Source organism: Ursus americanus, chromosome 30 (assembly GCF_024610735.1).
Source record: "Ursus americanus isolate L20-20 chromosome 30, mUrsAme1.1.p, whole genome shotgun sequence".
Classification (NCBI taxonomy): Eukaryota; Metazoa; Chordata; class Mammalia; order Carnivora; family Ursidae; genus Ursus; species Ursus americanus.
The window spans coordinates 12,984,446-12,998,285 of NC_142156.1; the positions used below are offsets into that span (position 1 = coordinate 12,984,446).

The 13,840-nt window shown below is 33.6% G+C and overlaps 1 protein-coding gene across 3 annotated transcripts in view; it reads left to right on the plus strand.

The window, feature by feature from the left end:
- MED13L (mediator complex subunit 13L) overlaps positions 1 to 13,840 on the plus strand; it is a 297,747-nt gene that overhangs the window by 32,796 nt on the left and 251,111 nt on the right. For all 3 annotated transcript variants that reach the window (XR_015722325.1, XM_045776132.2, XM_045776142.2), the window contains exon 2: positions 2,197 to 2,434. Coding sequence is in view for 2 of the 3 variants with exons in the window: in XM_045776132.2 (XP_045632088.1) it covers positions 2,197 to 2,434 (238 nt within the window). In the remaining variant the exon portion in view is untranslated. The remainder of the gene's footprint in view (positions 1 to 2,196; positions 2,435 to 13,840) is intronic.

A 13,840-nucleotide genomic window follows, 5' to 3' on the forward strand; every position in this document is an offset into this window, starting at 1 on the left:
AGGTTGGGTAACTTGCTAAGTACTTGCTACTTCCAGCTAGTAAGTATAGAGTTGGTATTCAAACCTGGAGGCTGGCCCAGGTTATACTTCTGATGAAATAGATGATAATAGTTTCCTCTAAGCCGAGGAAGGACTGCATATTATTAGTACGGGGACATACCATCCTGTTAAGTTGACAGGTATTTAAGAAGATATGCAGTGTGGGAGGAGGTTATTCGTATTGGTGGGACTGTTAATTGAAAAGCTGTATGGTGGCACTCATCCATGAGTCTTCACATTCATATTCTTTGGTAACTGTGCATCAAGCAACGTCTCCTAAGAAAATAATCAGGAAAGTAACAATGTTCAAGGGTGTTCACCAGGTATTATTGTTAACAGTGAAAAAAGTGGAAGATTGTTTAGTTGTTGTGGGATAAATTATGTTTTCTCCAATAAATGTTAATAAATATTAACATTTAATAATTAAATAATTAAACATTTAAATATTAAACATTAAAAACTGTTTTGAAGGATAATTAATATACAGAAATATTTATAATAAATCAAAAAGCGTGATATAAGACCATGTAATATGGGTTCCAAGTTAAAAACTGTATATGTACAGGGGCGCCTGTGTGGCACAGCGGTTAAGCATCTGCCTTCGGCTCAGGGCATGATCCCGGCGTTCTGGGATCGAGCCCCACATCAGGCTCCTCCGCTATGAGCCTGCTTCTTCCTCTCCCACTCCCCCTGCTTGTGTTCCCTCTCTCGCTGGCTGTCTCTATCTCTGTTGAATAAATAAATTAAAAAATCTTTAAAAAAAAACAACTGTATATGTACAGAAAAATCAGAAGAACATACATTAAGACACTAATAATTATTTTTGATGTGATTTTGGAAAATATTCCTGGTGTGATTACTTTTAATTTATATCATTTAATTTTGAACTTACCGCATTTTCTATGTAGGACTTTAATACTCAGAGAAAACAAAGTGGCGTAAACAGGAAAGCATAAATGATACCAACACTAGCTTTTCATTAGAGATTAGATTTGCGTATCTCATAATCTGAAGGGATAAGTTACTAAATGCCAGACAGTTTTAGTTTGGATATTATTATTTTTGGAACCATTTTTTTTGAAGTAAGCATTTGTTTAGGATTGAAGAAAATTGATATTTTTTTTTCTTGAATGTGTTCATTATAGTGATTGTATCAGCACTTTAAATTTGTTTCAGTTATGTTAGAAGATATGGTTATTTTTCTACCCTGTGGTACTTGTCTTTTGAAAAACAACTATTGACAGAAATTGACTTGGTGGGGGTGGGGCGGGGAACATGAGTAAGGATCCAATGTAAGGGACACATGGACTGTTTTTGTACAGAATTATGTTACGAATCCATTTTATTGTCAGTTTTGAATACATAGTTATAGTTTATAGCTACTTAAATAAGGAATTCAACTTTTGTTTGTGTTGAAACATCTTTGAATTTTAGTTCTTTAGACCTCTAAGATTTATGAAATTTTAAAATACAAATATAGGCAATAAAGATCCAGGTTCTGCTCTCAGTTGATTTAGTGTTGGTGTTTTAAAATGTGTTCAGAAAACAGAAGACAAAAGCAGATTAGGGAATTGTTCTAGAAGCAAAGCTTCTTTTTGTGTTACATGCTAAAGAACATGCATAAGTTGCTGATAACTTTGCGTCAGTTTCCTTAATAGCTTGCTTTGGTGTTAGTAATGAAGCACTATGGTGTTGTGGGCTCACTGCTTTCCTGGTTAAAGAGTATTCAAACTGTAGCTTCTGCATGGGAAGAAATTGAGGAAATCCTTTGAAAGAAATTATTTCACATTTACAGACTTATTTTTTAAACTCTTAGCTGATTTCAAAATATAATTTATGAATCAAATACGGAATAACAGAAAATAGTTTTATATGTAAGGACTTTATAGTAAGTTTTTGGTAAAAATTGTTCAACTGGAAATAATTGTCATCTGTTGTAATTTGGTATGTAGAAATCTTGCTAGGAAGAAATGAATTTTTTTCTCCCTTTAAAAATCAAGGAGGATTGACAAACATTATTCAGTGAGAGAAATCTTAGGTGAAATAATGTAAATAGTTATTTTAGCAAATTTACTTGTCCGTATGGAAGCTTGTTTTTAGTGTTCTGTGAGTAAGAAGAAATATCAAAATCATTGTAATTTTTTTGTTTTTTTCCAGGCTGAACTCACGGGAATCAAATGGCGTAGGTACAATTTTGGAGGGCATGGGGACTGTGGACCCATAATTTCAGCCCCAGCCCAAGATGATCCAATCCTGTTAAGTTTTATCCGTTGTCTGCAAGCCAACTTGCTGTGTGTATGGCGTCGTGATGTCAAACCAGATTGCAAAGAGTTATGGATATTCTGGTGGGGAGACGAACCCAACCTAGTGGGTGTAATACATCATGAACTGCAGGGTAAGCTTTTTGTTTTTTCTTAAAAACTGTTAGCATCATATATATATATTTTTAATAGTAGTACATTTCAAAAACAATTTATTAAGACTTGCTGAGAAAAATCCAAGTATTTAATGGGTGTGTCTCTCAAAAGGAACATCTTCACTTTTACCCCTCTTTTTTCCACTCCCATTTTTTTTTTCTCCAAAATCTCTTGTTCTTTCCCAGTCATGCTAGGAAACAGCACCTGTGAACTACTGTTACTAAAGGGTATATTGTGTCTCCTAGGTGTTTTGGGGGTAGAAATGAAACAAGATGCACTGTTTTAAAACGATAGTGAATTGAGTAATTAGCAAGTCAGTGAAATGAACAGAATTGTGTTTTCTTGGATTGTGGCTGTTTTGGTTCATTACCAGCTGAACTCTGGTGGAAAATTATAAAGTGATGATAGAAAGTTAGTACAAGCCTTATTGGACAAAATTATGAGAGGACATTGGATAGTATTTTGAAGAAAGATTAAAGAATCTGGTCTCATTTTGATATGCAAGTTTTCCTTTGTTTTGTTCCTGCTTTTTATATAATAAGGTGATTCCAGGAAATACTTGGTCCAGTGTTGCCTAATTTTTAACTTCAGATTACATCTCATATCTGGAAACTTTGAATTAATGAAAGAGTTTCATTATTCTAAGTTACTTTTTGTATTTACCACAGATTTATAACCAGAGGAAATTTTATTAATATTCTTTGAATGTCTGCTCAAAATTTTTTACTTCTTTACCTAAATGTTTCCATCTAGTATGTTAAAGAATTTTTCTAAATCAAGATTAATTACAGTCCTTACTTAGGGTAGTGTGTTAACTCTTTTTGACCTAAGTCTCCTAGAGCCAACTTTTATTATGTCCAAACTACTCTATATTTTGTTAGTTCATGGTTGAAAAAATTCAGATATCATTTGATATGTTAGTTGATATATTTAGTATTTTTTTTTTTAAAGGAAGGAGTAAAACTAACTTTATATTTGAGGGCCTATTCTAAGGTGTCTGAATTTGCCCAAAGGATTTCCTGCCAACTTTTGCTTGATACCTTCCTAGCTTTTCTTTGCAGCCATTTTTTTTTTTTTTTTTTTTTTTTTAATTTGTGATATCCCTTGCCACAACAGCCAGAGGGCAGTAAACCGCAGTGGACTAATTGAGCTGTTTACCTTATGGTCCATTTGTCTATTCAACACAAACCTTTCTTCCCCTAGTTTGTAGAGTATTTGGTTTATAAACATAAAAACTTGTCTGGGTAAGATTGCTTACTTAGCTGGTTAATCAGCAGAATCTCAGAACTTATATACATATCAAAGCTTATTTCATGTAGTTAGCAGGCAACTCAGGTAAAATAAGTTTAACCACATCTGGATTCCATTTATCAGGATTTTTAAAATAAGGTACACCTAGAAGATAATTATAACATTTATGTTTGTCCATTTAAGTATCAAAACATATATTTTTGTTCTAAAATTTTTTACACATGTAGTAGAGGAATATAGCATTTTTGTTTGTTCATCCATTATTCCTCATGATTATTTCTGATTCTTAATCTCCTTCCATTTCTCTACTCCATATTGATACCTTATGTCTTAACTTTTTGGTCTGGTCTTTATTTGTTAGCAGCACAAATTATCAGTTTATAATAATGATGAAACCAAATGCAGCTGATAATTAGACTTATTTATCTGACGTATAAAGTTATTTGTCCATACCAACAAAGCACATAATTAGTGTTCTTAGAATTAAGTACTGTGTTATTTCTCACGGACTTTGTTACTAACAAAAAGATGTAAAATTTTTATAGTTGCTTTAGATTGAACATATATTTCATTGATGTATGAAGTATCTTTTTGGTAAAGAATAAGGAAAGATTGACTTTCTTTGAACTGTTTTTTACAAATCACAGAAATACTACATTTTAATTAGAAAATTAGGAAAACGGAGTTGTCAAATGAAGAGAACAAAAATTCTGAAATCTAAAACAGAGTTTTTTTTTTTTTTAAAGATTTTATTTATTTATTTGACAGAGACAGAGACAGCCAGCGAGAGAGGGAACACAAGCAGGGGGAGTGGGAGAGGAAGAAGCAGGCTCACAGCGGAGGAGCCTGATGTGGGGCTCGATCCCATAACGCCGGGATCATGCCCTGAGCTGAAGGCAAACGCTTAACTGCTGTGCCACCCAGGCGCCCCTAAAACAGAGTTTTAATATTTGGTATTTTTATGTGTAAATGAAATTGATATCATACTGTTTCATAACTCAGTTTTTTTCACCTAAAATATATTGCGAATGTTTTCTCATGAGAATGATTATTTTTTATTTTTATTTTCTTTCCTATTGAGTCTGAAAACAGTGTAAGCTGTTTATTCTCTTGTGTGCCACCAGGAAAGTAATCCAGTGATGGAACAGTCATAACTTTGTTAAGTATGTCTATTCTTTTTGATATGTCGAATTGGGGAAAGTTACTGGATTAAAACCTGTGAAGTGTCCATCCCATAGATAAATGTGATTGAAAAGGGTAATTTTATATGGTTCAACCTAGTATTAGAAAGTATTTGAACTTCATTCAAAAAATGAGTGGCATAAGGACAACTTTGTTTCAAGTGAGGGAGAATATGACAAGTAGAGTGATCATGAGAAAAAGATACAAAGGAAATATTTTAATTGGTGGTCATACAAAGTGAAGATATTTTGGAATCTCTTTTGATCTTTAATATATGTAAGAGTCATTTCATTTTAGGTAAAATAAATTTTAACAGAACCCTGTAAACATTAAGCATGCATGATGGTACCATTACTTGTAACATTTTCTTTTTGTAAGGACATTTTACTCTTTCCTAAAATGCTTTTTGAATATGTTATTTGGTAGTTCCCTTTGTCTTTACAATGTACCCCAAATAGGATACTACTGAGAAACCTCACTGTGCAATACAACACCAAAGCAAACATCTTTGATTTAATGTGTAAAGTATCCTTATAGAAAGAGAATAATACTCCAGGATAGACACACAGTTTAGTTTTAAAATACTAGATTTTTTGTTTGTTTGTTTAAATGCTTGAAGTATCTATGAAATAGTTGGAGGGAACACGAAAATACATTTATAGCCTGTCCCTGAGACTTGGATAAACACTTTTGGGCCTGTATTTGGAGAATTGCTGTTTATCTTGCCTGGCATAGTAGTTCAGAGCATGGGATGGGTTTAAATCCCTGCTCAGTTGCTTGCTGGCTGTGTATCGTTGATCAAGTAACTTATCCTTGCCTCACTTTCCTCACTGTAAATTGGGTAATAAGGATAACAAAAATTAAAGCTCTTAGAACAGCACAGAGAACAGTTCAGCTAATTGTAATTCTTGCTGTTGCTACTACACTGACAACTCATTGATCAAAATTAAAACATCTTGACGGTTTTTAAATGATTGTTCTATAGAACAGTCAGTGCTTGCTAATGTTCCACAAATACTAACTTTTAGGGGCACCTGGGTGGCTCAGTTGGTTAAGTATCTGCCTTTGGCTCAGGTCATGATCCCAGGGTCCTGGGATTGAGCCTGGCATCGGGCTCCCTGCTCGGTGGGGAGTCTGCTGCTGCTTCTTCTCCCTCTGCTGCTCCCCCTGCTTATGCTTGCTCTCTCTCGCTCTCTGTCAAATAAATAAAAATCTTAAAAAAAATACTAACTTTTAAAGTATACTTTTGGGTTGGAGTAATCAGATTTTTGAGTTTGAGTTTTAAAATTTGGGTAGAGTAAGAGAATAATAAAATGTCAGAGCAGCAAAGATACCCCTCCCTGTACATATGAAAATTGTCTAGACTTCTGCTATACATAATTTCATAATAAACCTTATATAGCATTATGAAGAGGTCAGAACTTTAAAATGTAACTCTTTTGGATCTCTGTAAGGTAGGTTTGTAACTTTACTGACTTCTCCACATAATGGTGTTGAAGCAGGGCACTGGCTGAACACAAATCTGTATATGTATTTTCTTGTGTCCATCCATGAGCACCTGTATCTGTGCGTCCAGTTACAGTGTTTTGATGTAATCTCTACCCTTGAAACATTTGGAGTCTATAAAGGGTATAAGACAAGCACACAAATATGTACAGTGCAGAGAAACACTGAAAGCCTGTGTAAGAGAAATGTACTAGATTGACTGCTTTCCTAATCGGCAGACATTCAGTTTTAGGACCAGCGCACAAGTGTTTCGTAAACTTACAGTAGGAACACTGTGAGCCCTAGTGCCAAGGGTCGATAACCTTCTTGGTTTCTGGTCTGTTTGTTCAGCTTCTAGTGTGAGGCAAGAGCTGTGATTAGTCCTGGTTATGTAAAATGAGTCCTTATGCTTAAAGAGCTCATGGTCTTATTGGGGAGTTAGCTAAATGAAGCCATAATTATGGAATGATGAAGTAAGCTGTAAATGGGATCTTGCAGAAGCATCGGATTCAGTCTTGGGAAACATAGGATAGGGAGATGATGGGAAGCCCAGAGGCTTGAGGTGCATCTTATTGGATGAGTAGGAGCTACCTAGGTTGGGATGGAACTTGTCCTTGTTAGAGGAAGTAACCTGTACAAAGGGCCTCCTGGCAGTGAATAAACGGTGTGAAGAGCAGGTTTGTCCGGAACTATTAGTGAAAAAGTCAGGAGAGACTGGAAGTCTGGGAAAGTGGGCCATAATGAGTGCACGAAGTAAGGATGAGGAATTTGTACCGAATTTGTTAGATTTTGAGGAATTTTTACAGGTTTCTGATCAGGAAAGGTTCTGACATGATTAGGAATATAATATACAAGGTGGATATGAGCAGCAAGGCAATAATATTGTAATAAATTATTTCTTTCTAAATTGAGCTGTGAACTTAAACATTCTATTTAGTTTAAGGTGCAGATTTATTTAAGTAAAAAACAGCGGTGATTACATACTGAACTTTTTATTAATAGTCTTTGCCAATTTTATTATACCTTTGCTCTTTTTGCTGGACTAAATTCTTTTGCACATTTCCAGTGTGAATTTCAGAGATTAATATCATATGCCAAACTGACTTTTCTAATCTACCAAACAAAATTATTTTGTAAACACAATCTTCTGGCCATTTCATTGCTTATTAGTCAGTGATGGGAAAGACATGCTATCGTGAAACCCCAAAATGGCACAATGGGCAAATACAGGCTTCTAGGAACTAAAGATGGCTTGACCTAAAGCATTAAGAGTCCCTGGTCCAGAAGGATGAGTATTATGTATGGCCTAGTATGTGCTTAGTAATGCTTGTTGAATGAGTGAATGAATGAGGCCCACCTTACATAGTTCTAACATAGTATAGTATTATATTCTCAGAAGGTTAACTTATAATAAATACACTTAAAACTTTAAATAATTTGATATTGTGAGGAGATTGAAACCTAGTTAAAAATAAGGCATTAAATATCCATTTTATTTTGCGTATGTTCTATAAAGAAACCTAGCTGTAAATATGCAGTGTCTGTAATTTTAAAATTTGTGCTGTCCCTTTCCCTTTCGATTATTACAAGTAGACAAATGTAAATTATAATAGGGATACATCTACCTGTAAAAAATGATTGCCCCAATATCATATTGGAAGCCTTAGGAATTGGCTTTACTGTCAGTGTAGAGGCTGATTGGCAGTTAGTACTCTTTGTTGTTGCATTTATAGTCATAAGGATTGCTTTTTTATTTTTCAGAGTGCTGCCACCTAAGGCAGGAGGTATGGGCAGTTGCAAAAACAGCATTGGACATTAGAGAGCTAGGAAAAAAGGGATCTTGCGTTCTAATAGTGACCATTGTAAGATAATTTAAGATACTCTAATACTGTTGCATATACCACCAAACTGATTACAAGCCTCTGGAAAGAGAAGTGGGTATTTTGTAAGGATGGAGGAAGGTTGAGAGAAGAAAATGCAGAGCCAGTTTGCTAGTACTATGATCTGTATATATAGATTATAATGTAGAATCTGAAATGATGGGATTGATATAACCTTTATTTAGCTATCTCCAAGACAGAACCTAATTCCCTCCTCAGCTTTTTCTTCTGAAAAATATTTGCAGGTATACACACATATAACTTTTTCTGGCTAAACCATTTGAAGGTAATTTCTAGACTTCATGAACCTTTACCCCTAAATACTTCATCATGTAACTTCTATGAGAACGTAGGACATTTTCATTGATACTGATGTAATTTGTTGTCCTGTCAAATTTTTCATATTCTGAATTTGTTTCCTCATGATTAGATTCAGGTTAAACATTTTTGGCAAGAATATTGTAGGTGATGAGTACTTCTGTGGCATCCCATCAGAGGCACATCATGTCAATTTGTCCCTATATTGATCTTATGAAGTTTGATTACTTGGTTCAGTGTCCACCAGATTTTTCTTATATAAAGATACCCTTTTCTTTTTGTAATTATTAGGTAAATTTGGGGCGAGACTTTGAGATGGTGAATATTCTTTTCCCTAGCCCATTATTCACTCTGGCTTGAGGAAAAACCTAACTTTGAGCTATTTAAAGACAACAGAGATCAAACAAAGACGACATTCTCGAGTAAGAGGAAAGGTAGGGGAACAGAGGAGAGGAGAAGGAAGACAAGCATGGGATATCTAACCAAGGCAAATTATGACGGTAAAGTCAAACTCTGAAAATTAATAGCCTTATTGCTGAGCACACTGAAAAGGAAAGTGTTGACATTGAATTTTCTAAAATCATAATTAAGTATATAGGAATATACTACTGTATCTTACAGTCTGTGAATTTTCAGTTGAATTTTGATTTATGGTTATCTTTGACAAAATGAAATAATTTCAGTCAACGTTGTGAATGGCTTTATTCTCAATTGAAATGAAAAAAATTGCTTCTTGTGAAAGTACTGATTCTTTTACATATAAAATTGACAGGAATGAACTTATCTCTAGGTAAAATATCGTTCAGTTTCAAAATTTCTTCCAAAGAGATCATCTGATCCCTTTTTTCACCTGGTGTGTGTGTGTGTGTGTGTGTATGTATATAAATTTTTTTTTCCATTGTTGGTGGTCAGTTTAGGATTCATTGAAATTAATCTCTGATTAAATTGGAAAATAATTTTTTTGGATTTATTGTTTGGGTTTATTTTTCAAGTATAAGATTCTGGTGATTTTAAAAACAGGTGAATTTTTCTGCCGCATTCTAGATTTGTAGTATTTTACCTATCAACATTTATATGGAGATTTTATTACATGGCATTAATTCTTGAGATTAACACTGCATTGCTGAAAAGTAAATTTTACTTTAACTTTCGTATTTGTTGTTATTATGTATACAGTAATAGAAGAATACATTTGTATTTTATAAGAACAAGCACTTTTAGAGAAAACGTGTACTCAGTGGAAAATGGTAGCTAGTTCTAAATAGTTTATGAACTAAGTATTTCTGGTTTTCACTGGACCTAAATTATTCAAGTCTTGATACAAAATTTCTGACTTTCAAAATAGTTACACTGTGTTCTATTTTCATTTCATTGATGATTATCCAAGTGATTCCCGTGCATATTTAACTGAAATAACAGATTTAATAGAAAATCGCAAGTTATATCCTTAAAAGAAAAAATGGAATACTTATTAATACTTTTGTAAGCAACACATTTATATCATAAAGTTATGGTACGATTCAGAATTCTTTCATATGAAAAACAGAAAAAGATCTAATGGATTAAATAGAATTATTAAGCTAGATGTGCTTGCAATTGAGAGAACAAGCTAAAGTCTAACTGTGGAATGTAAATAAAATCGATGTGTTACCACAGGCAACTTACTGAACCGTGTAATTAGCTTTTTCTATGAAAAATGAGACATTTATACTGAGATTGTGGTGAAATAGCATGTAAAGGGCTTATGTTCTAATGATATGAAAATTAAACAGTTGGTAAAAAATTATAATTTAAAGATTGTTGCTTCAGGGAAAAGTTTAATCAGTTCGTTTTTAGGGGGGAATTTATGTTTTAGTAAGTAAAGGCATTACAGTCCAATATTTTTCCATTGATATGAAGTCCTCTACTTGTGTAAAGTAAACCTGAGTAAAACCCCCACTAATGAGGGATTAAAGTCAGCACTGGAACAAGTAGGATTGAAAATAAACCTGAAGTTAGAGAAACTATTATTTGGTGTATTACAGTTTCCCCCCCCTTTATATGTAAGTAATTTTAGTGATGAATATATTGCGACTGATACAAAAGTATTTAGACTAGTAATTTTAAGGATAGCTTATTTGATACCCACTCCCTTTATGTACGTTGTATTTCAAAATCTTGTTCTTTAATAGAAAATTTAAAGACTCAGAAGAGGTTCTTCTACATTAAAGTGGTATAAAGATTTCTTTGCCCCATAGTACAATTTCTTTGTTTTCTTTTTTAAGGGAGGTTAACATAAGAATATGAATGTGGCAAATTGGAGAAAAAGTTTTTATGAGTAGAATTTAATGGCCTAATTAATTCCAGAAAAAATTATATATTTGAACATTAAAATTGAATGAGGTAGAGATATAAAATTATACATCCAGAGAACAACACCTTTTGCTGCAGAATTTACAAGCAAATACATTACTGACATGAATTTACAAGCAAATTCATTGCTGTCATATTCAGATGGCATCATGTCAGTTTTACTGTTTATAGTATTTTATATAGGAGATGAAGTAAAATGTCCCTCTAGTGAAACTGGGATTTTCTAAGGAAGGAAGAAGGTGAGAATGGATCTCCTAGGTCATCACTGGGAGGACTCAGAGAATGTCCTCTTCCGTTTATGCTGTTGAAATTAACATAGGCAGAGGGAAACTGAAGCTTAGAAAAAAACCCGTAACTTCATCATGTCACTAGTTATGGTGGAACCCAGACCCGTATTTTGTACCTTTTAAAATCAAAGCTATTATTTGGTTGTGAAGCTGTATATAACATGAAACTATGTGATTGTGCCATATAAAATGAGTCAATAAGTTTCCCAAACCATTTTAAATAAAACCCACATAACTATTCCAATTCTGTTCATATCAAATCAGATCTATTTCCTTTACTTACGGAAAGAATGCTGGCTTGCATAATACTGGACAGAGGACCTATCTTTTTTGATTTTAAACGTTTTCTGTGACACTTGGCAAATGTTGGTTCCAATAATGTCACCTTATAAACATTTTGTGTAGATCCTCTTAACTGAGCACACTCTAAAGATAAAGGGAAAATAAAATAAAAATAGTTTTGGAGTCATAGAAACTTGACATGAATATAAACCATTTGAATATTTAGTTTATATGGGATTAACATTTGCTGTTATGAAATATCTTATTGAAGTAACTGAAAAGCTACAATTATGTGTCTATTGTCATTGAGGTGTTTTTTTCCCTTCTCTTTTTATAGATCTATTATAGGTTTGTATTTTGAAAAATCACAGTAAAAGAACAGGTTAACTATTGGGCGAAGGAGGAGGTGGTTGCTGAGGCTACCATTTACTTATTCTGGACCCGTTTAAAGTGTGGTAGACTAAACCAATTTATAGGTGTCTGTGCTTAACATTCATGAATAAGTTTGAGAAAGTATTTACAGATGGTTTCTATTTTGTTTTGTTTTACAGTGTTTGAGCAAATGTCAGCTAGAACTTGGTATAGATTTACTCAGCCATGAGTATCACTGGGAACTAAGATTTTTTTTTTATTCTTTTAAAAGAATATCATAATCGTAGAAATAATACATTAATATACTGCTTCTCCCCTATCCCAAAAGTTCCCAACAGTTTGGCAGTCTCTTTTAAATACTAGAGAATTATGAAATTAGACTCTGTTGCTCTTTTTGTGACTGATGCTGTCCTGATACTACGTGAATAGATGCTCATTGAATATCATTATGGCTAGAAAGTGTTCGATAATTTCCTTTAAAGCTCCATCTGTGTAAATATTTTTGAACAATTTTCTACAAGTACTAGGCCACATACCTATTTCTTATAAACCCGACATTGATAAAATGCACTCTTTGTATAATTGGGTCTTGTTTAGATACTGGCTCTTTCATATTGTGATTTGGCAGTGAGTTCAACAGAATAAGCATTATCCTCTTGAGGCCCATCTAGGATTGAACTAAAGGGCTTCTACAATATCCACATGATCATACAATTAGTTCTTTTTTTTTGTTTTGTTTTGTTTTGTTTTTTTTTTGGTGCTGTTATAGTCTAACTGAATATGAGGTGGTTGCCAGGGTATTGTGGCAGAATAATACCCTGCAGTTTGTAGTTAATTATGCAGCAGAACTATCTTGATTAAAAAAAAAATTAAGAATAAGATAAAAATTGGATGAAGACTAAGTATCTTTGTGTTGAAAACGATTGCATGTATAGAATGGTAAAGTAAAGGTTAGAGCATTCACAAATCTGTTATTGGGAACTTTGTCTCCCTGTTTAATATATCATATGTAAAATATCTTCCATTAAAAAAATAGCTTTTATTTATGGCTTTGCTACCCTTGGGGGAGATAAGACTTCTTGCTGATCTTCTTGAAGGCTTACTTTCTGACACCATTAGGAAATATACAAGTATTTGTGGAATGACTCCCTGAATCAGGAAGTGTGAAGAACCTTGTCAAGATGAGGTTTCTTCATTAAAAATGTTTTATTTTTCCCGGGTTATCTTGGACTTACTTAAACATAGCAGTCTTAATGTTTACTCTTTATAAGAGGGCGTGTTATTTACACTGAAATATATTTAGTCTAAATTAGAAGAATTTAGATACTCTTGGGTCGGTTGCAGGTACTATATTTTTAACTTATTTTAAACGTCACCTAGTAGATATTAATAGTGGAAAGGACGTTTGCCTTGACATCCTTGGGAAAAAACTATATACAGTTCTGATTGTTTAGGGAGGAAATAACATTTGTTGACAGTGACTCTATTATGGAAAAATTTATCATGCCATTTACTGGTTTCATGAAGAGTGTAACAAAGAGGGGCTCTTGATTTGAATAGCAGACGTGGCTGGGGCAATTATCCCTGTTGCTAAAGCAAAGCCTTCATTAACCAGAACTCAGTTAGCCGGAGCCCTCAAACACATTTGAATGTATGTTCCCCTTGCCCCCAACCCATCCTCAGTAAGCACATAACCATTTTATTAAAAAAGGTTAAATGACTTAACCATAGTATTATCAGTGATTAGTCCAGATATGCATAGATAGCAGTTTGATTCCCAGTATGGTTGAGGCAATGAGCTAGAAGATCCTCAGGGGGCAAAAACATTTTCATGGGATGTCCTGAGGTCACTACTGATTTGGCTCAGTTGCCCACACATTAAAATTTATAGTATCGCCTAACAATGATAAAATAATATATGAGAAGATGTTTTAAAATCATTCTTTGAGCTTTATAAACATAAAGTGTTATCACT